Source organism: Sebastes fasciatus, chromosome 23, assembly GCF_043250625.1.
Source record: "Sebastes fasciatus isolate fSebFas1 chromosome 23, fSebFas1.pri, whole genome shotgun sequence".
Taxonomy (NCBI): Eukaryota; Metazoa; Chordata; class Actinopteri; order Perciformes; family Sebastidae; genus Sebastes; species Sebastes fasciatus.
Window position 1 is genome coordinate 10,329,499 of NC_133817.1, and position 23,081 is coordinate 10,352,579.

At 35.4% G+C, this 23,081-nt stretch overlaps 3 protein-coding genes across 3 annotated transcripts; 1 reads left to right on the plus strand and 2 right to left on the minus strand.

Moving 5' to 3' along the window:
• Window positions 1-1,676: 1,676 nt before the first annotated feature.
• Window positions 1,677-7,941, plus strand: LOC141761560 (tetraspanin-9). The gene is made up of 9 exons (XM_074624958.1): window positions 1,677-1,881; window positions 3,552-3,594; window positions 5,317-5,395; window positions 5,520-5,711; window positions 5,981-6,055; window positions 6,160-6,261; window positions 6,458-6,589; window positions 6,958-7,041; window positions 7,562-7,941. Exons 3-9 carry the CDS (start codon window positions 5,333-5,335, stop codon window positions 7,631-7,633), a joined length of 720 nt encoding a protein of 239 aa, XP_074481059.1. The 5' UTR covers window positions 1,677-1,881; window positions 3,552-3,594; window positions 5,317-5,332; the 3' UTR covers window positions 7,634-7,941.
• A 262-nt stretch (window positions 7,942-8,203) lies between these two features.
• Window positions 8,204-13,535, minus strand: amdhd1 (amidohydrolase domain containing 1). Its single transcript, XM_074624957.1, has 9 exons — window positions 13,329-13,535; window positions 12,958-13,064; window positions 12,796-12,860; window positions 12,442-12,719; window positions 12,143-12,368; window positions 10,753-10,877; window positions 10,436-10,529; window positions 10,171-10,331; window positions 8,204-8,761 (listed from the first exon to the last, which is right to left on the minus strand). The coding sequence occupies exons 1-9, from the start codon at window positions 13,463-13,465 to the stop codon at window positions 8,656-8,658; spliced, it is 1,299 nt and encodes a 432-aa protein (XP_074481058.1). The 5' UTR covers window positions 13,466-13,535; the 3' UTR covers window positions 8,204-8,655.
• Window positions 13,536-14,705: 1,170 nt separating this feature from the next.
• Window positions 14,706-18,583, minus strand: snrpf (small nuclear ribonucleoprotein polypeptide F). Its single transcript, XM_074624959.1, has 4 exons — window positions 18,442-18,583; window positions 16,500-16,625; window positions 15,377-15,441; window positions 14,706-14,995 (listed from the first exon to the last, which is right to left on the minus strand). Exons 1-4 carry the CDS (start codon window positions 18,442-18,444, stop codon window positions 14,929-14,931), a joined length of 261 nt encoding a protein of 86 aa, XP_074481060.1. The 5' UTR covers window positions 18,445-18,583; the 3' UTR covers window positions 14,706-14,928.
• Between the last annotated feature and the right edge of the window lie 4,498 nt (window positions 18,584-23,081).

Consider the following 23,081-nt stretch of genomic DNA (forward strand, 5'->3'; position numbering starts at 1 on the left):
GGCCTTTTTATTATAAATTAACTACCTAATAGTATGTACAAGAAGAGCTATTTTGATAATCATTTAAGTAATTTTTTCATGCAAAAATGCCAAATATTTCACGGTTCCAGCTTCTCAAATGTGAGGATTTGCTTTTTCCTTTTAATAACTTTAATTTATCTTTAATAATGTTGAAGTTTGGACTGTTGGTTGGACAAAACAAACATTGTGAAGGTGTCACTTTGGGCTCTGGGTAAATGTGACGACATTTTTATGTCAAGAAAATAATCATCAGATGAGTCCATAATAGAAATATTCAATAGTTGCAGTCCTATCGGCATATGTACTTTTACTTTTAACACTTTAAGTACTTTTTCCTGACTATACTTGCATACTTTGCAGGACTTTTACGTGTAATGAAGTATCTTTTTACAGTGTGGTGAATTAATCAAATTGCCAAAACCAATTGAAGTTTACCTGGTTGTTAATTCAGCCTTGTCTTGCATGATGAAGGTCGATGGGAATTGGACAGTGGTGAAGGAAGTATTCAGATGCTTTACTTAAGTAAAATACAAATACAACAATGAAAAAATACTCCACTACAAGTAAAATGCCTGCATTGCAGATGTCACTTGTGTAAAAGTATGTAAGTACAATCAGGAAAATGTTCTTAAAGCTTTAAAAGTAAAAGTTTTTAATGCAGAAAAATGACCCAGTGACTGATATTTATATATTATATCGTTAGATATAGTAGAATAAAAACAGGATTTTACTGTTGTAGTTGGTTAAGGTGGAGCTAATTTTTAACTCCTGATTATTTTCCTCATATTATCTATTGATTCTTTGGTTTGTAAAATTAAAAAAGAATATCAGAAATGCTTTTTTTTAATTAAAAATATTAAATTATTATTAAAAAATAAATTGCAACTATTTAGAGAAAAAGCAGTAAATTATCCTTTGTAAAGTAAGTGTCAGGTAAGTAACTTAGTGGAGTAAAAAGTGCAATATTTCTCTCTGAGATGTAGTGGAATAGAAGAATTTAAAGGTCCCATATTATTTTTAAAAAAGTGAGATTTTCATGTTTTTTATTATAAAGCAGGCTTAAGTCCTATATAAATACTGTGAAAGTATCGAAACGATCAATTCACTGGGAAATACACACAGCCCGTATTCAGACACATTCTAAATGTGTCCCAGTTTATTTCCTGTTGCAGTGTAAGTGAATGACATCAGCTGACAGAACTTACACATGGACCCAAGCTGTTGCCTAGCAATGCAATTCTGTTCCAATTCCGTCAAAATGAACTAAAACAGAGCGTTTCCGACAGAGGGTAAATACAGGCATATTCAGACAGACGGTATGAGGAAAATAAAGTTTATTTTAACATTAAAGCATGTTCCAGTAGAAACACAAAAAAGTATGAACCTGAAAATGAGCATGATATGGGACCTTTAAGTATCATGAAAAAAATAATACTCAGGTAAAGTACACGTACTTGTGTAAATATACTTAGGCTACCACTGCATTTGGACTTTTTTCTGTTGCAAAATTAGCCAGAATCAGCAAATATGTGTTCTATTTTTAGCAGTCATTTTTTTACACCTCCAGGGTCTTTGCCCGGCTGGTCCTTCTCTCCAGCCCCGGAGCCACGCCTCCTCATCCGGGTCCGTCCTCCAGCTGGCTCCGCCCCCTCTATGGAGCCCAGTTAAAGACGTTACCCTCCTCCTGCTCGGGTTCTCCAACTCCAACTACAACTTCTCAGCCGTTAACAACCGTTGGATTAATGTCTCCGCACCGAGCGATGCTGTGAGGGGGAAACAGCAGAAGTCAAGCCGGCATGTGGAGCTCTTTCAGCGGCTGAATCTTGAGACGTTACCGGGGAGATGAGTTCATAGCTAACGGTAGGTTAAAACTACCCCTCTCTTTCTCCTTCGTCTCACACATGAAAACAATCACGGCCTGATTATCCACTGAGTTTAACTGTGTGTGAGCAAACATCGACGTGTTTTAATGTCACTAAAGTTTCAAATCAGAGGGTTTATCGGTGATTTTTGGGCTTTTTTTCGTGTTTTTTATCGCAAACTTTTGTTAAAACCGCAAACTTAAAAGTTCAGTCCAGTGACGTCACGTCGTGACCGGAAAGAAGATACCTGATATCTGTCTACTAATACAAAATAAAAGAAGACACCACCGTCTGTCTACTAATACAAAATAAAAGAGTTTTTTTTTTACAAAAATATGTACTCTATGCCACACTAACTGTTTTTAAAACAGTTAGTTCTATGAATAGGTAACAAATATTATTAAATTAATTATTTTTATTCTTATTATTTCAATTTTATTTTATTTAATTTTGTTTTATTTTTATCATTTTTATTTATTTATTATTTTATTTTTATTATTTCTATATTGAAATAATTTTTCAGTGCCAAGGTGGTAAGATCTTCAAAGATTTTTTTGCTTGATTAATTGATTAGGCTAATTGGTTATCAAAACAGTTTGCCATTTATGGACAATCAACTGACTAATTGCTGAATCTCTACAACTTACTTAATATAATTAATTATATAATATTAATAATAATAATTAATATGAACAATAATTATATGTATATCATAATTAATAATAATAATAATGAATTATAATAACAATTAATATATATTATATAATTATATTAATATATATTATATACAATTAATATATATATATTACTTTTTATGGCATACTATACTATGACTTTATATATATATATATATATATATATGTTATATTATATAATTATAATATATATATAATATATAATTAATTATAATAATAATTAATTATATATTATTACATATATACTTTTTTTAACATAAACAAACATTTCTGATAGAGATGTCTTAAATTAGTTTTTAAAGAATTGTGATTAGTATGTACTGAATGGGGCTCTTAGTAGTTATTAGTGCTATCTGGTTGACAAATTATCTAAAGGCAACACTATTTCTAAGTTATCTCAAACATACATTATATTGGGCATTTCTGTACTGCATTTTTGTTGTTATTTATTGGCCAACATATTCATGATACATTATATTATCATATATAAATATCAGTCCAGCTCTATTTATAGGTTTGTTTTTATTAAATTTACCATAATAATAAACTTTATTTATATAGCACTTTTCTTAAGAACACAACATTTATGTTTTATCATCTAGGTCAAGCTCTTTACTTGTATGTGTGTAATTTCTGACAAAAAGAAACAGTATTTCCCTTTAACATGTTCTGTGAAGTGTTATTTTATACCCATGCACTCATAGAGTTAACAGTTACAGGTTTCATGTGGTCAGACTAGGAATCTCTTCTAACAGTACTTACATGTTTTATACATCAAACAACTAATCAAGATTAAGATTAATTGCTGATAAAAATAGCTATTAGTTACAGCCCTACTTCTGTGTTTACCAACATTATTGATTGAATCAAGAAACTTAAACTTAAGAGTTAAACTTAAAGCATCACTTTCACTGATAGCTTGTACACCATATACAGTTTGGTGTAAATGTTTGCGTCCGCTTGTGTGTTGCAGGTACACCACTAGAGCTTCTCCGTTCTCCTGCTAGTTGGAAGTGGTGAGTTTATCTCCTCCTGGTTGTGTTTGTGTGGTTTCAGAATGACTCCACAGGGAGATCAAAGTGTTTACAGTGAGTCTGATGTAACGGGAAACAAAGAGGTTAGTGAACTACAGTCTGGTGGCTGGTTTGTGATCATGGTGACACACACAACCTCCAATAGATGAAAGAAGTTGCAGAAAAACACATAACATTACGCTAACCCTAGTCCGTTATTATGATGTATGACATGATTTTATATCCAGGGTGTCCAAAAAAGTATTGAAGGTTTTTACATTTTTATGACCTATTATACTATGACTTTTTAATTATGTTTTTATGACATACTATGACTTTTTAATTATATTTTTATGACATACCTTTATTATGTTTTTATGATATACTATGCTATCACTAAATTATGTTTTTATGACATACTATACTATGACTTAAATTATGTTTTTATGACATACTATGACTTTAATTATGTTTTTATGACATACTATACTATGACTTTAATTATGTTTTTATGACATACTATACTATGACTTTAATTATGTTTTTATGACATACTATACTAAGACTTTTTAAATTATATTTTATGGCATACTATGCTATGACTTTATATTTTATGGCATATCATACTATGACTTTTTAATGATATTTATGCGACGTACTATACTATGAATTTTTAATTATATTTTTATGGCATTCTATACTTTTTTTAATCCATTTTTATGTCATATTTTATGACATACTATGCTATTCTTTTTTTTAAATATTTTTTTGACATACTATATTATGTCATTTAATGACTTTTTATGACATTTTTGACATACTATACTATGACTTTGTTTTCACAAAAAATGTTTAACATACTATACTATGACGTTTTCACGAAAAATTTTGACATAGTATACAATTACGTTTTTTTCCATCAAATCTTTCTACGTACTATACTATGACTTTTTTTTATTAAAATGTTCGACATACTATGACGTTGTTCCATCAAATCTTTCGACATACCACACCAGGACTTTTTTATATTTTTTTCGACATACCACACTAGGACTTTTTTATATTTTTTTCGACATACCACACTAGGACTTTTTTATATTTTTTTCGACATACCACACTAGGACTTTTTATATTTTTTTCGACATACTACACTTGGACTTTTTTTTCATGAAAATTTTGACATACTACACTGACTTTTTTTTTCATGAACATTTTTATGACCTTTTTTATGGCATTTTTATGACACTATGACCTATTAATCATATTTTTGTGGCATACTATACTATGATTTATTTTTAAAGACATTTTATGACATACTGTACTGACTTTTTTTATGTGACTATTTAGTCCGTCTGTTTGTCCGTCCGGTCCATTCTCCTGAGTGCGATAGCTCAGGAATGCCTAGAGGGAGTTTCTTCAAATTTTTCCCTCAAAGATGAACTTATAAGATTTTGGTGGTCAAAGGTCAAGGTCACCGTGACCTCACGTACATCCCATTCTTATGAAAGTGATATCTCAGGAACGCTGGAGGGAATTGTGTTGGCCAAAAAGTGCTGTAATTTATTGCTGTATCCCTGCACAAAGCTGAAGTTCACCTGACGTACAGAAATGAATAATATATTTGAATGTGATTTAAATGTATTGCCAGTGACTTTATCATTCAGTTATACCTTTTATTTAAACTTCAATATTGTCATTTCATGTTAACAAACCTTTTCCTTGCAGTACCTGTTGATTCATTATGGCTCGTGGTTGCATCTGCTGCGTTAAATACATGCTCTTCCTCTTCAACCTGCTCTTCTGGGTAATTATTCCACACACACAGTTACCATAAATCAGTAGTAAGATCAGCATACCAACTAAAGAGTGTTATTATCATTAAATCAACAGGAAGTGTCTGAGTTTCCTGTTTATGTGTGTGTTTTCAGCTGGGTGGGTGTGGACTGTTGGGTGTTGGCGTGTGGTTGTCGGTGTCTCAGGGCAGCTTTGCGACCCTATCGCCCTCCTTCCCGTCGTTCTCCGCCGCCAACCTCATCATCACCCTCGGTACCGTCGTCATGGTGACGGGTTTCCTGGGTTGCCTGGGGGCCATCAAGGAGAACAAGTGCCTGCTGCTGAGTGTGAGTATACTACAATACCCATCGTGCATCACTAGTGGTGTTGTTTGAGTGGATTCTTTAGTGATGTGTTGGAATTTTAAATGTTGGAGCAATTTAGAAGAAGTTATGTTGTCTAAACACTTAAATTCATTCTGTTAATTATATTTTTAAACGTTCTTACAGGTATTATTGTGCTGGTAATATGAGAAAAGTTAGGATCCACCACCAAACCCCATGTTTCTGCTCATGTTTAAGCCTTTTAATCTGACATGTTGCTTCTTTTTCTCCAGTTTTTCATCGTTCTGTTGATCATCCTCTTGGCCGAACTCATCCTCCTCATCCTGTTCTTTGTCTACACCGACAAGGTAAGACTGTGAAAGAACATTCATATTTATTAATGGTCCTCTCCCGCAGTAGGTGAGTGTGACTACATATCCCATCATCCACCTCTTCTCCTCTGTTTGCCCAGGTGAGCGAAAATGCCAGAAGGGACCTGAAAGAAGGGCTGGTGCTGTACAACACGGACAACAACGCTGGACTGAGGGATGCATGGAACACCATACAGGGAGAGGTATATTATTAACAATCAAGTCCTCTACCTGTTTGATATTACATTTTATAAAGTTATATCTTGCCATTTCTTTAGTTTTTAATCCAACTTCAACTTTATTTTCACCCTGTAATGCACTTAAAGTTGAATTAATGTAGTTATGCAAATTTTTAAAAAACATAATTGACTGTTTCCGTGTCTCCTGCCTGTGCAACAGTGGAAATGTTGTGGAGTGATCAACCACAATGACTGGTACACCGCCCTGCATGACAACGTGGTGCCTGACCGCTGCTGCCAGCACATTTACCCGGGCTGTGGACGCAACGCCACAAACACCTTCTGGACACGGGTCAGTATGTTTTATGTTTGGTTTTAAAGTCTTAAAGTTGTAATTGGTGACTGTTAACTCTGAAGGAGTAGCTCAACAATGTTGGAAATACTTATTTACTTTCTCGCAGAGAGTTGATTGTTACCACTTTCATGTTTGTGTGCTGTATATGAAGCTATGGCCAGCAGGTGATTATCTTAGCATAGCATAAAGACTGAAAGAGGGGAAACAGCGTTTCCGACTCAGTCCAAATTTTTCAAATTTGGTCGTAAATCATCAGAAGGTGCAGTTTTATTGTTTTTTCTTGGTGAAGTTTGTGCCAGAACCAGCTCCTTTTCAGCTGGTCTATATTTGTGGATACGTTCTGATGTGCAGTTCTCTTTTTTCAGGGTTGCTATGAGAAGGTAGAGGAGTGGCTGGATGACAACAAACACCTTCTGGGAACCATCGCCATGTGTGTGCTGGTCATACAGGTAAGGAAATCTTTATCAAGCACTTATCCAAACAACACTAGTTTATTATTTTTTTTAAACATATCATTTATTTCCTTTTTTATGACTTTTTTCGACATTCTATACTATGACATATTTATTTTTTAACATACTATACTATGACTTTTTTTTGTTTGTTCTCGACACTGTATACTTTTTTTGACATATACGATGAAGTTTTTTTTCCATGAAATCTTTCGGCATACTATACTATGGCTTTTTTTAAATTTCTTTCGACATACTATACCACATATTAACTACGAACGAAATTTTTAAAAAAAGTCATTATAGTACGTCGGGAAAAAAAAGTCATAGTATAGTATGTCGAAAATGTGCATAAAAACAGGAGAATGGAAATGATTACAACTAATTGTGCAAATTGATCGCGGTCAGGGGATATTGTAATAATTGCGACAGGCCTTTCTTATGTAGAACTTATCCAAAATGTCAAACAGCACTATTGTGTATTTTTAACATGATTTTTTTGTTTTTATTTTCCCAGCTCCTTGGTATGGCTTTCTCGATGACGCTTTACCAACAGATCCACCGAGCAGGGAAGAAGTACGAAGCCTGACGGGATTAACGTGGTCATTCCAAACTGTTAATATACGTTACATAAAATATATCATGTTTTGTTTGTAGTAAAATAATAAGCCAGCTATGATGTGTGCCATTACAGCCTTTTATCTCACATTCTATTGAACTAGTTTTTCTTACAATAAGCTTTATAAAGATCGCACTCTAATGCATGTTGTTATGTGAAATATTTGTCTCTGACAATCAGAACCGAGAAAAAAGACTGACGAAGAGTTAGGAGTATTATTTTTACTAAAAAGCATTATGTACTAACATGTTCAATAAAAGCACTCTTCTCAAATGTGATATTTTGTTTCAGACGTACTGATAATTACTGACTCATTACTTTTGTTTTCTTTTGCTCCTGAATCTTTACTGAATAGTTTTAGTATCTGCTTTCACCCCCAACGGTCCCACAACGTCAATCAATAACCTGTTTGATCACTGAGGTGTGAAATATCTTACCTGTTTCTGAGGTGATAATGACATTCCTCTGTTTGCTCTAGTCACTGAATAACTGATAACCTATTGAAGACATGCTTTGCTCTGCATAGAAGAAACGAGATAAATGAATAGAGGCAGATTTTAATCAACAGTTAACGTGACATTTATCTAAAAATGTTGGTTTCTTGTTAACACTGTTAAGATAGTAATTGATTAATTGGCCTGAGAAACATTCTTTGACAAGGCAGCGCACACACACACAATGACATCTCAGTGACTGCAACAGATGTTTAGGTTAATATTAGCTTAAAGAAACTGTTTGACATATTGGGAAATAGAGCCATCTAGTGGCTGAATGTTATCAATAGCACCTTTAAATATAAGCTACAGTCAGTAATCTTAGTTTAGCATAAATACCAAGTGGGGGAAAGCCCACACAACCAGTGGACAGAGCTCGGTTAGCTACTGGTTTCCAGGCGCATACGTGCATTTCCAAAAATGTCAAATTGTGTTACCTTAAAATCTTGTAGCCGTCTATCAGAATTATTGATAGCAGCTTCACAAAGTGTCTTCTGGTTACAAGTCCATAGTTTTTTCGTTATCAACAACAACGTTTCCTTTGATGACGACGTAGCGGATCAGCTCCTGATGTCCTCCAAGCTGGTAGATCAGATGCTCCCATCTGCAATAAAGCATACAGGAAAGGATCTGTTTTTAATTCATATAAACATACAAGGAATGCAGTTATCAAATAATGAATACTAAAGGCGTCATTGTCATTTGTAAGAATAATCCAGACAATCTGATGTTGTCTGAAAAACTCAGTACTATATTACATAATAATACTACTTACAGTTAAACTTTTATTTAAGTTAGACCTGGTGCTAAGGTCAAATCAGTTGATTAGTATATTAGGTATTATTATAGCATTTTGGGAGGAATAACTTAGGACATAGTCAACTATAAATTAACCATTCACTGTTTCTTATTCAACCTGTATGGTAAAATAAAGGTTAAAATGTCATGCAAACACATAAAATGCATTAGTTTACAAATCTATAACTTTGTCAAATGCAGGATGTCAGCAGCACAGCACCAATACTGAAGAAGGATGGCTCTACATAGATCAGGCTCAGCTAGATCTGTTCACTCCTGATTTATTAGATCTAATTTATCTGGATTGATGTCAAAGGTTTTCTCCCTGGTTCTCATCAGATGTTCAATTTAATTGTAGGTATTTGTCGCCCTCTACTGGATGTTTAGTGAACTGCATCCAACTTGACTTCTGGTGTTACAACAGATATTTCCCACACAGGAATCAGAGCTTTTGCAGATTTATGCAAAACTAAATAATTATGTACAATTAACTGCAACGAACTGAGGTCAAATCTGGCTTGAGTTGTTGCTACTTAATAAAGCAGGAAAGCCCAAAAAAACAAATTGATAATGATATTTATTTTTAGACCAGAGATCTGTTTTGCTGCTTACAGACAGTGGGGACTCATTTTTTGTGTACATCCAGTAATTATTCTAATAATTAAATGCCTACTATTAATATTCAATTAGTGCTTTTCTAGTTTTTAATTAGATATCCTGCATTATCTGAATACATCAGCCACTAAAAAACGGAGGACTAACAGTTTAATACAAAGTAGATTTACAATATGTCTTTGTTTAAGAAATGTAACTTTTCATGAAACAGGATGGTTGTTTTTTAACTACTGTTTTACTGTACTTTATAACAAATATTTTATAAGATAATCACATTTTTTGCATGTAAATATGTACATTTTCAATCTGAAAAGTAACTAATAAATAATGACAAATAAATGTAGGAGTAAAATGTACAATATTTCCCTCTGAAATAAAGTGGAGGAGAAGTATAAAGTAACATAAAATGAGAATAGTCAAGTCAAATTCATAGGTGCTTGTACTTAACTTAAGTACAGTACTTGTAAGTACTTAGTTACTTTTAATGGTCATCATTACTTGTTCATAATAAAAAAAAAAAAGATGTTATAGACCCAGAAACACACGATCGGACAAAAAGATTTCCTTTGTTCTGTGTGTAAATCTTGACATGTGATTTACCGTGAGGTGTTGAGGACCAGCAGGTCTCCGTGTTTGTTGACCTCCAGGGAGCCGTGTGTGTGGGAGCGTCCCAGCGCGTACGCTGCGTTGATTGTGGCTGCAGCCAAAGCCTCCGGCATGGACATCCTCATGTTGACACAGGCCAGGTGCATGACTATTGGCTGAGGAAGAGGAGGGCACAAGAGAGAGAGGAAGACACAAATAAACAGAGGATAGAGACGAGGGATGAGTTGTAACCATCATGCAACACTCCTGCTGTACTCACCATGGAGCAGCAGTAGGCGTTGGGGTTAAAGTCGCTGCCGAGAGCCACAATAACTCCGGCTTCCAACATGTCTCTGGCCCGAGGCTGAGGCAGCCTGAACACACACACACACACACACGTAAAAGTACTAATATCACACTGTAGAAATACTCCATTACAAGTAAAAGTCCTGCATTTCAATCTACATACTTAGGTAAAAGTTAAAAGAATAGAAGGAAGAAGAAGTAAAAGTAAAGTTCAAGTACCTCCGTTTTGTACATGCGTACAGTACTTGAGTAAATGTACATAGTTACATTTCCACCCCGGGTGTTACATACCGTAGGATGTAAGCTGTAGTTGGTAGAAGGACGGCGGCAGTTCTTGCTGTTGCCATGGCAGCGATCCCCTCGTCTGTGACCTCCTCCAAGTGACTGATGGCTAAGGCTCCGAGCTCTGCACCCAACTGACACACATAAATACTCAGGTTAACAACGAGATTATTATTCTAATGCTTAAAACTTCTTGCAGTAGAGTTGAAACAGTTAGCTAAATAATTAATCAATTTATCAACAGAATAATTGATTAATCATTTAAATCCTTTATCAAGCAAATGTGCTCCTTTTCTCAGTTTTATATGATTGTAAATTGAATATTTTTGAGTTTTTGATTGTCGGTCAAAAAACGTCACTTTGGGCTCTGAAAAATAATGAATGTGACATTTTTTCCCTAATTTTTGAAGATTTATTTACCAAACAACTGTTATATTAATCAATTAAATAATCAGCAGATTAACTGATAATAGCTCTGTGTTTACCGACATTACTGATGGAAACAAAAGTTTAACAGCATCAAAAAATATTAACTTGAGGAAACTGTGGCATTCAGAACTTGTGATGAGGATATGAATTATTTTGGACATTTTGCTGCCCAAATGATTATTTGATTGTTTTTATTAATTAAATAAAGAATACTGAAAATAAGCATTTATTGTGGGTAAATTGCAGTAATTATTTGCTGATTTTGAAATTTAAAAGTACAATTTTTAGGGCACCAAACAACAGAACTGGCAGCTAATGGCCCAGATATTTTTCACAGTTTATACATTTTTGTTGAAAATGCATCAGAGACGCATTTGTTAGGGCTGCACGATATGAGTAAAAAATGTGATAACACTCTTGAATAATTACTCACGATAAACAGTGTACTCAGCTCTGTCTTTCTGCTGCTTTCAGTATTCTACTAAAATACAACAAATTGCTTGTTGAATTAAAAAATTAAAGGAAATGATTTCCCAAATTCTTTTAGTTAACAAATTGAACTGAACACAAAAAGACACCAGTAAAAAAAGAATGAGTTAAATTAAAGTGTAGTTTTCTGCTGATACTCTTTCAACTAACTCAAAAAAAAACGCTGAATGCAATATTTCTTCTATTTTAACGAGTTCACATTAATATTTGTATTTTCTTATTTCTCAATGTTTCCTGATGTGTTTATCACACAAGTTGACGTCGCCCGATAATGATAAAAATATGATATATTGTAGCGTTCCCTAGCGTTCATCAAACTTAAAGCTTCATCCAAGCTGCTGTTGAACTGTACTGCATGTTTTCTAGAATTTAGTCGACCCTCACTGATAATAATTGGGTGGACAAAATATAAATATATATATAAATATATATATATTAATATAAAAAAAGCAGTAAACACAACTTTGTGAGTGAATGATACCTGAGCAGAGTTCATGGGATGAAGCTCGTCTCCGTGGAAGTTGATGTTGAGGCCCATGTCTTTGCCGGCCTGCAGGATGGAGCGAGTAGAGCTGAGGTCAAACACTCCCTGCTCACAGAACACGTCGATGTTGTCGACGCTCAGAGTCCCGGCAGACATCCGTTCTTTCAGCTTCGGCAGCTGAACCTGCAGGATGTCCTCTGTGGCTTCAGCAACTGTCTTCCCTCTGAATAAAAGGAGATTCATTAGAGGGATTCATTATCAGGATGTGATGTGAAAGGAGATATAAAGGTCCATACTTGGGCACTGCGTGGGCTCCACAGTAGGTTGAGGAGATGTTGATGGGCAGCGTGTGTCTGGCCTCCTCGATCACCTGCAGCATCTTGAGCTCAGTCTGCAGCTCCAGGCCGTACCCGCTCTTACACTCCACCAGGGTCGTACCCGCTCGCTGCATCCGGACCAGCCTGTTGCTGAGGGACCCCAGCAGCTCCAAGAACCCGGCAGCTCGGGTGTGCTCCACCGTGAAGTGGATCCCTCCGCCGGCGCGGTGCACGTCCATGTAGGTGGCACCTGCCAGCTGCAAGAGGAACATGCAATCTCATAAAACTATAGCTCCAGTTGTGGAAGTCAAACACATATTGAACATGATTTACCTTCATTGCAAATTCATGCACCCTGTCTCCAGCCCAGACTGGATGGGTGTGGGCGTCAACCAACCCTGAAACAAGACATTTTTAAAATGATAACCACTCGTATTATGTTATTGTACAGAAAGTCAAGAAATACAACTTGCATATAAACCTGCAGATACTCACCAGGCAGGACACACATTCCTGTAGCATCAATCACTTTATCAAATGTCGCTTCTGAATACTGAGCTCGGATGATTTCTGCAGGACCCACAGCTTTAATCAGCCCATCGCTGGATGAAGAAATCAGTTGCTTTAATGTCACTTTAAAGCACAGCTTTGAGCTGAACATGCAGCTGAGGTTTCACAAAGCCATCGTATGGAAGATAAACCTTTTTGTAAACACACATCAGGCCAAACTATACTTTTTTTCACGCACTAGTGATGAGTTAAAGGTACAGTATGTAGGAAATCTAATGTTTGTTCCACATTTCTTCACAAAATTTAACACAAGGTGACCCCTCATGCTTGGTATGAAGTAATCTCAGAAAACTTACCTCCCTATCACTACGCTCCCATTTTCAATCACAGAAAGGTTTTGCATCCCAGGTTTGGTCATAAACTTCTCTCCATTGTTGCAGATCAGAACCACCTGTTTGGCGTTCTTCACCAGTAGTCTGTAATTACCGGACATTTTTATTTATCCAAAGCAGAGACCCGTTAACTTCAGAGTGACTGGCTTTAAACTATGTTTGAGAAAAGGCAAATATTTGTCTAGGAGAGTTTAAAGTGCACAGAGAGGGGAGGTGCTTCTGCCACGGACATCACAGACAACCAGTTAACCAGTAACATTAGTGTTGCAGGGATGATTTATTTTTGTAGGCCAAACAGGAAGTTAGCATCGCCCTGGGCCCCTCGACAAAAAGCCAATGGGATTTTTCCATTGGGATTATTGCAGAAAAAAAGCTCTGTGGCAAACAAACTTTTATGATGAGAAAAAAATAAATGAATAAACAAATAAAAATAAAGTTGAAACGGGGGAATTGGCGGGAGGAATTAGAAATTTTGGCAATTTTCTGTGGGAGGGAGCCTGTTCGTGTGAGGCGAGTATTTTATGTATTTATTTACTTATTGAATTTCATTTTTCTGTTTTCCATTTTGACCTCTCTCCTTTCACACCTTCCCCCATTTATTCAAGGTATTGCTGTAGGATTAGTAGAGCAGAAAGAGAGTGGAAAAAAAGTAGATTAAAAAAATATTTTTTTAAAAAAAAAGAGAAGTGTTGGTGATGACGGTGTAGTATTGTGATGTAGTGTAAAGCATATGTTGTGTTTGCATGTGTCAGGGCGTTGGTAGTTGAATGAGTAAAGATTACGGGGTGATTATGGTGATGCCGGGAAACACAGTACTAATAGTTACAGAAAATATATACTGTATATATAAAAAGAAAAAAGATAAAACAATATCACATCGGTATTGAAGAACTTTTAACCAGATTAAATAGGAAAAAGGTAAAAGCTTCAAAATGCACAAGTGGGATTTTTACTGACGTATTTTATATCGTAGAAAAAAACATTAAAATCTCTTCATCTTGTGTAAACCACAGACCTTATTTCAAGCATCTAACCAAAAACCCATTGACTGTTTGGTCGTGTCTAGAAAGTAACCCCAAATTTGGGAAACTTGCGAGACGGATTAAGGTTAGGCATCGACTCCAAATGGTTAGGTTAGGATAGGTCGCCGGACAGCGAGTATTTGCACATTTTTGCAAGTTTTCGCAATTTGTGGGTTACCTTCTACACACGACCCTTTGAGACGAGGGAACCGGAAGTGCAAAACATTTTTTTTAAATGTTTTTAGGACTCATTCCTGCAGCACTCATTTACACATATTACTTCTGTTAGACATCACATGCAAAAACCACAACAATCAGGTTTAAGAAAGGGTACAATAATCATTTTATTGTGTCTGCATTACAAACTGACAACATAAAATTGGCCTAACAAATACAGTAAAAAAAAAATCATTTTCAAAACTGCTCGAAAAAAGTTAACCTAAACCCCAATCGTTCATTGTTTCACATGGTGAAAACACAAACACACACAACTCAACTACGAGGTACAGTCACACAACAGGGCCGAGTCTTCTTCACCAACATCACTCCCTCATTTCTCCGTCTTCCTCCTCTTCTTCTACACCTCTGATGTACAAAACATTATTACACCTGTGGGTATGAAACACACCTGTTAGCACATAACTGGCTGCCATAACAAAAAGATAGACGGACAAAGGGTTGATCATGTAGTGCTCCTTTTGCTTCCACCAATGATTTCTTTCAAAAGTGAACCGTTAATTATTAACACGGGTTAGTTTATGTTGTTAGTAATCTTAAAGGATTGCGCCATTAAAAGAACTTTTTCTGTATTGTTTAGCAAAAACAATTGCTCTTTTCATTGTACTACTACATAGACTTGTTTTCCCCTTAAAAAACATTATCTTACTTTACATAAACTTGTTGAATAAATGTTAAATTAAGTTATCATAATAAAGAAGCCTCTACTGAACTAGTTATGGAATAAAGATGAAAAAGATATTTATAACATACCTGATGAGAACTTCACCAAGATGACCCGCCAATGCTCCATCCACATACTCTTCTGTGTTTGCCAGCTGTCAGGAAAACATGCAAATATAAAAAGGTCAATAGGCTACCCATAAGGGTGTATTTGCGAGGTTGAATCCCATACGGCAATGATGACGTCGTCAAAAATATGAAGGTAGATGCGTGTTCACATTGATAGAAGTGGTACGGCTTGGGATAATAAAATCCTAATAAATGATGAAAAAGGTTTCTGCACAATTGACACCGCAAAAGCAGAGATGCTGGCAACTGTGAGATGAACGTATAATCTGAAAAAATAGTCACCGAACTATTAAAGTATAGAAGGATAAAGGATCTTTTAAAGGATCCTACTTTTATGGACGGAGTGCTACCACAAACGGTTGTGGTTTATTTTTTACACCCAATACATTATGTTGTTGTGAAAAGGGAGGACATTTTCTGACTCTGTAGACTGAACAACTGAACTTGATGTACAAAAAGTACTTTTGTAATAAGAAAATATGTTCACGAGTCACTGCTCACATTAAGGACAAATGGAAGCTCTGGAGCTTGTAATTATGGCTGTCCTCGACCAAAGAAATTCTTAGTCGACTGTGGAGAAACTCATTGTGTGTGTGAGAGAGAGTGTATCAAAGAATCACACAAAAGCACCACTTTAAATCTTGTGTTTACCAGAGATGTGCTCATTAGTTTCTTGGAAATAAGGCATTCAGCATGAAAAAGCATTTTAAAAAATCACGAATTGACGAAAGCAGTCTTATTTGACTAAGATCAAAACGACTGATTGGTCTGTTAATAATAGAGGGGGAAGTCCTACTTGTAATGCATAATTCCTCCAACATTTTGTTTGTGAAATGACTCTTGAGGCTTCACATGTGGTGGAAAGTGTGCAAGTGTGAAAAAGTTAAGAGTGAATAACAAAAGGTCAAAATGTGAAATGAACAAAAATGCAAACTGCATTATGTTTTATTTACCTGTGGGTCAACAAATGCCACAATATCCCAAAAGAACTTTAGTAAAACTTGCTCTCTGTGCAAGCAAGGATGGCACATATAAATAACATTGGTATTGTAACAAGGCATACAATTCAATAAACTGTTCTTACCTGCATATTCATGTACCCATCCACAGATACCAGGTAGCCCTTGTACTCCATGCCCCACTTCAGCTTCACCATCACTGGTTTGCCTGTAAGGCCGTTCAGGAATGGCTTTGGGTTCAGCGGTAAACTCTATTGAGAGAAAAAAGGATTATTTTACACAGTTTACATTCATCGTGACAACAATCACCAACATTACCCAGGGTATTACTTATGGTTGTAAATAATCTTGTTCTCTAAATAGCACAGCTCATGCCAAATTTAGTTAAAAAAAGAAATCTGCCAAATAATTGTAGCTTAGCATATCACCAACATGTCAAATGAAAACATGCATGTATATAACAAATCTTAAAATACGGCACTTTAGACAGACATGGTAGGATCTGTAAATTATGTCATGTATGTTTGTTGCAAAGTGTCAATACAAATATAATTTTAAAAAAAAACATGCATGTAATGACATTTTCTGATATATGATGTTATAATAGTAACTTATTTTATAGTATACCTATAGTAAAAATATTTTTATACTTTCTTCTATTTAAATGGTTCATATTTTGTTCCACTTTGTTTTGCTGTTTTTTACTGTGTTAGCTGATGCATCTTGTTTTTTGCACTATCCCCTTTGCTGCTGTACACTGCAAATTTCCCCCCTGCAGGACTAATAAAGGAATATATTATCTTATACATTAGCAAAGTGTGCAAGTTACAATGTTTTGTTCTTTAATAAAAAATTGTGTGTGTTAAGTTTTCAGCAAACATGCAGTAAATGAAGCAGGGTAATGTTACAGCCAGGTAACTCAAACAAGCAACAATGGTTAAAACTAGTGGTGAGCAAGTACAAATATAACTACTGCAGCCAACAAAAGATTATATAACATTCTTACATTTGCTGCTAGAAAAAATATGTATTACTACAGTGGATTAGTGATAAGAAACCCTCTGTCCAAGGCTGGCGAAAAGTGATATTTGAGATGGTCCCTTTGGAAATATCTCACAAATATTCTACATGCCAAAGTAGATCAGTTCCACAATATTTGGCAGCCCTATCTGAATTATTTTGGACCTGAACTCTCTTCCATTATCTCACAAGGAGCCTCTTGAACATGAACTCATATATATCCTGTGACTTCCCTGCACTATGGACTATTTCCTATGACCTCATATATAATTTGTTTTATCTGGGCTGTACCAGTGTTTGTTTGTTCTCACTTAAGTAAATGTATAATCAGGAAAATATACTTAAAAGTATTAAAAGTAAAAGTACTCAAGCAGAAAAATGGCCACTGTGATTAAATATATTATATCATTAGAATATTAAGACTATTAATTGTCTAGCATCTAAAGTCTTACTTTAGTAAATGTATAATCAGGAAAATATACTTTCAGTATTAAAAATTAAATATCCAGCTTATAAAATCTTACTTAAATGTATAATTTCCTATGACCTCCTATATATATTTTTTGATCTGAGCTGTACCAGTGTTTGTTTGTTGTTGTTTTCTTATTTTGTGATGTGAAAATAAGAAAACCCAATAAACATATTATAGAAAAAAAATAACTAGTGGTGAGCCAGTTCTACACACTATAACACTATAACACTCTGCACTGTTTGCCCATGCTGGCTAAATTAGATGTTTTTCTAATGGAGTCTGGTGCGACTTTCTCTCCACAGAAATCCACCCAAACTCAAACAAAAGACCGCATAACCACAGTTAATTACCTTGTGCTACTGATATAACAATTAAGTCGACATTAAAGCTAGTTAAGTCAATAACTATTGCATTTTAACACTTAAAGTGAGGGCTCCATTCATTCCATAGCATGAGAGAGAAGCTAACGTAGCTAATGCTAACTATTAAATAAGCTGCTATCTTCTACTAATAGTGAAAACAAACCCCACTAAAACATCTACCGAGTTGATAGTTGGACATTAAGGTGTACTCACCATGTCTGTTGTTCTTAAAGCTGGTCTGGGAGTTAATAAACTTGATGTATTTTCGTCTCAAACGTTTGTTCTTCGTGAGGCAGCAAACACGCTTTACCGCCGAACAGGAAGTAAACCGCAGGAAACAGGAAGTACGTCACTGTGACCTCAGATGGGTCTTCATTGTTTTCATATAGTGCCCCCCCTGGTGGTGAGGAGGTCACACTGCAGTGTGTAATACTGAAAACCCACTTTACTACTATAAAAGATGTGTCTAGCATCTAAAATCTTACTTAATGTATAATCAGGAAAATATACTTTAAGTATTAAAAGTAAAAAACCAACATCTAAAATTTTACTTAATTTTTAACAGTCTCTTCTGCACTATATTCACTTTTTTTTAATAGTCCTATATCCCAGCTGTTACCCTGCACTATATTCAGTTTTAATAGTTTTCTTCATCTCCTTGTATTTTTATATCTGGTATATAATTTTTTGTACTTTGTGCTTTGCACTACTAACTTTTTTACTGCCTTTTTACTAACATGTTTTGCATTATGGAACTGTGATGCTTGAGACTTGATTTTCCCTCGGGATCAATAAAGTTACTATCTATCTATCTATCTAACGTAAATGTATAATCAGGAAAATATACTTTAAGTATTAAAAGTAAAAGTCCAGCATGTAAAATCTTACTTAAGTAAATGTATAATCAGGAAAAGTTTAACTTCTACCTGAACCAGCTGAAAGTGAGTCTGTGATCCCCAGAAGTGAGTTTAAAGTGACCTTATATTACTTTATGAGGTGTGTTATGGTGGTTGGAATCATAATATGGTTGAATTCTTTTAACAGTTGTCATATGATTACTTTAAGTTTAAGTCCAATGCAAATAAAGTCTTATCACTTTTCTTCTGACGTATATCCAGCATCACTGTCAATCTCTCTATCTACCCTGACTTGAACTATATTGTATGTGAAACACCTGCTCTATAGGATATTCACTTCAACATGAATCTCGCCAAAGTAAAATCATAAACTCTGACCTGTTTATGAGCAAAAAGTGAAATGACTGTCATATCTGGGTCGTGCTGGCTCTCTGTCTGGGCAGCTGTTTCTCCCCAGGCACAAACAGTCTGAAGAGTTCACCCATTTTTCTGCGTTGAAGCATTCAACTGTTACTAAAGCATCCAACAAGTTCAAACCTGATACTCTGAATAAAACTAACATCTGACTTCCTGCAGTGAGGGGCTGGGATCTGTCAGAAAATTCCTCTGAAATTGCACTGGAGCTTTCTTTGCATGTTTGAAATACTCCTGTCCTTACATCATTTAGCCTATTTTTCTTCTCTCTCCTTTTTGAGTTGTCCTCCGTGTAATTAACCAATCCATCAGTCAGTCACTGTGTCAGTTATGGCATGATAACAATGTGTGTGTGTGGGTGTGTGTTGAGAGCAGGGGCAGGGCCAGAGCGCTGGCCAGGGGTGGAACCGGCCACAAAACAACCACAAAGAGACAAAAAACGACCACAAAGAAACACAAAATTATCACAAAGAGACAAAAATGACCATAACAAGATGCAAAACTACTACAAAGAGACACAAAACAATGTAAAAGAGATGAAAAACAACCACAAAGAGACAAAAAGTCCACAAAGATTACTGCAAAGAAAAGGAAAAGATCACAAAGAGACAAAAAAAAACACCACAAAGAGTCAAAAAATTACCACACTGAGATGCAAAACGACCACAAAGAGACACAAGTTATAAAACAACCACAAAGAGAAGAAAAACAACTACAAAGAGACCAAGAGATGCAAAACGATCACAGAGACACAATACAACCTCAAAGCGATAAAAAACAACCACAACAAGACGAGAGAACGACCGCAGAGACACAAAACAACCGCAAAGAGAAGAAAAGCATCCACAAAGTTATGAAATATGGCCAGAAAGAGACGAAAAACAACCACAAAGAGACAAAAATGACCATGAGATGCAAAATGACCACAAAGAGGCACAAAACAACTTCAAAGATATAAAAAAACAACCACAAAGAGATGAAAAACGACCACAGAGAGATGAAAAGCATCCACAAAGTCATGCAAAACGACCGAAAAGAGACAGAAAACAACCTCAAAGAGACACAAAACAACCAAGAGACAAAAAGCGTCCATAAAGTGATGAAAAACAACCACAAAGAGACAAAAAATGACCATGAGATGCAAACGACCAGAAAGAGACGAAAAACAACCACAAAGAGACAAAAAATGACCATGAGATGCAAAAGACCACAAAGAGCAACAAAACAACCTCAAAGAGATGAAAAACAACCACAAAGAGACAAAAAGCATCCACAAAGTCATGCAAAACGACCTCAAAGAGACACAAAACAACCACATAGACACAAAACAACCACAAAGAGATGAAAAACAACCACAAAGAGACAAAAAGCATACACAAAGTCATGCAAAAATACCTCAAAGAAACACAAAACAACCACAAAGAGACAAAAAAACGTCCAAAAAGAGATGTGAAAATGACCATAATGATATGCAAAGTGGTTACAAAGTGATGCAAAATTACTACAAAAAGACACAAAAGAATACGGTAACACAGATGAAAAAGTGTCCTCAAAGAGATGAAAAGAGACCACAATGAGACAAACACTGATCAAGAGGAAATGCAAAGCCTTTTACTTGTTGGTATCATCAATTAGAGGAAGACGGCTTTGTTGTAGAGGCCAGTCGGATCATTCCAGTCTGATGCCAAACTAACAGCTCTTTGAAGTCTGCAGAGGAGAGCAGAGAGACAAGAATCATCACTAAGTGGGTCTGAGGAGAGGATGAACTGCAGGAAGTGTAAAGTTATGGGATCACTAACCTCCCCAGCTGTGTGCTAAAGTCCACTGTTTGACAGACAGTTCAGGCTTATTGGCCTTCTTGCCAAGAGTTAGATGAGATGTCTGTATGCTGCATGAAGCTACAGCCAGAAGGTGGTTAACTTGGAAACAGGGTGTTTAAAGGAGTTTAAGTCTCATAGTTTTAAGGACCAATGAGTGCAGCAGGACAGACAGAACAAAGTGAACAGGTGAGATAGTTTCATTTGGCTCACTGCTTATTGGACACGGTTCAGATGCACAGAAAGCAGGTCATGGTCCGATTACACAGCAGACAGAGAAGCCAAAGCCATGCTGTGTTCAGTGGAGCTTGACCCAAATGGGCCGGAGTGGAAAGAGCAGTTTTCCAACACCACTTTTCTTTCTTTTTTTTAATGTGTACCGTTACTGAGCACAGGGTGGCGCACTGCAGCCTGCACAGTGTTGGGACACAAGCTGAAGTTTGTCACTACTAAGTTGTGGTAGTTTAAAGCCTCATTTTCCCATATTTGAATACCTCTTTTTTCTTCTTTTTATGGGCTGTTAAGCAGCCATTGTTGGGAGTAGACAGCCATGTGGAACTGGAATTAAAAAAGCTTGCAATTTATTGGCTTGCATATTTCACTGATTTTGTATGGACATCAACAATGTTGTCAACAAAGGCTGCAGCCGAGCAACCAATTTGGTGTAATCTCAGCAGCATCATCAGTCTGTGTGTCTCTCCATCCAAAGCCAATTAGTCAGAAATGTGGATATGAGCACTCATTTACGCCCCATGTCAGCTTTTCATCAGACTCCACGTGGTCCGTAGGGGGGTCCCTCACTCTGTTATGTCACCTGGTAGTAATATGATAAAGGTGAAGTACTGGAATGTGTATATAGTTACATATGGAAACGTATAATCAGTTTATAAAATGTGAGATTAAACTAGTATATTATGTGTGCAATTGCAAGTATACCTTAACATTAACATTAAAATGCTACATCATGATGCATTACTAATAACAACGTAACATATAATTATATATCACTCACAGGGGCAGGGACTTTTACTTTGAAAATGTAAACACATTTTGTTGATACTTGTGCACTTTTTTCTCTGAATAAAAAACTTTTACTTTGGAGGATACTTTATTATGTGAATAATACTTTATTATATCATATTCACAGAAATTTGCCCACTTTTTAGTTTATGAAACTATACTTTAAAGTGTACTTTAAGTGTTAGAATCATAAACTTTGAGTACACAACTAGTTTACATCTAACATGTATTGTATACTGCAACTATATTATGAAGTGAACTATACTACAAGTGAACTTATAGGTATGCTGTTAGTTAACTAGTTACATACTTGTCAGTATAAGCCAAGTGTACTTGGACTTTTCACTTGCCAAGTACACTTAGACATATCTGTATACTTGTCAGTATAAGCCAAGTATACTTGGACTTAATTTTTTTCCATTTATTTTATGTATTTCTTTTTTTTTAATACATTTTTATTTTGCATTTTTTAAAATTCATTTTTAAATGTATGTATTTAATTATATATGTAATTATTTATAAATGCATGATTTTCCCTTTGCATTATTTCCCCAAAATTAAGTACATAAAAAGTAATCTGAAAGCATACTCTCTTATTTTAAGTTTAAAAGAAGTATACTAATAGCATACTTGAATAAACTTGTTTTTTTGTAAGGGGATGCCAGATACTCAAACTGAGAAGTTTATACAGTTGGATGGAGTTAAACATCTCATTAGACGTATACTTTTAAGTGTACTTTAAGTG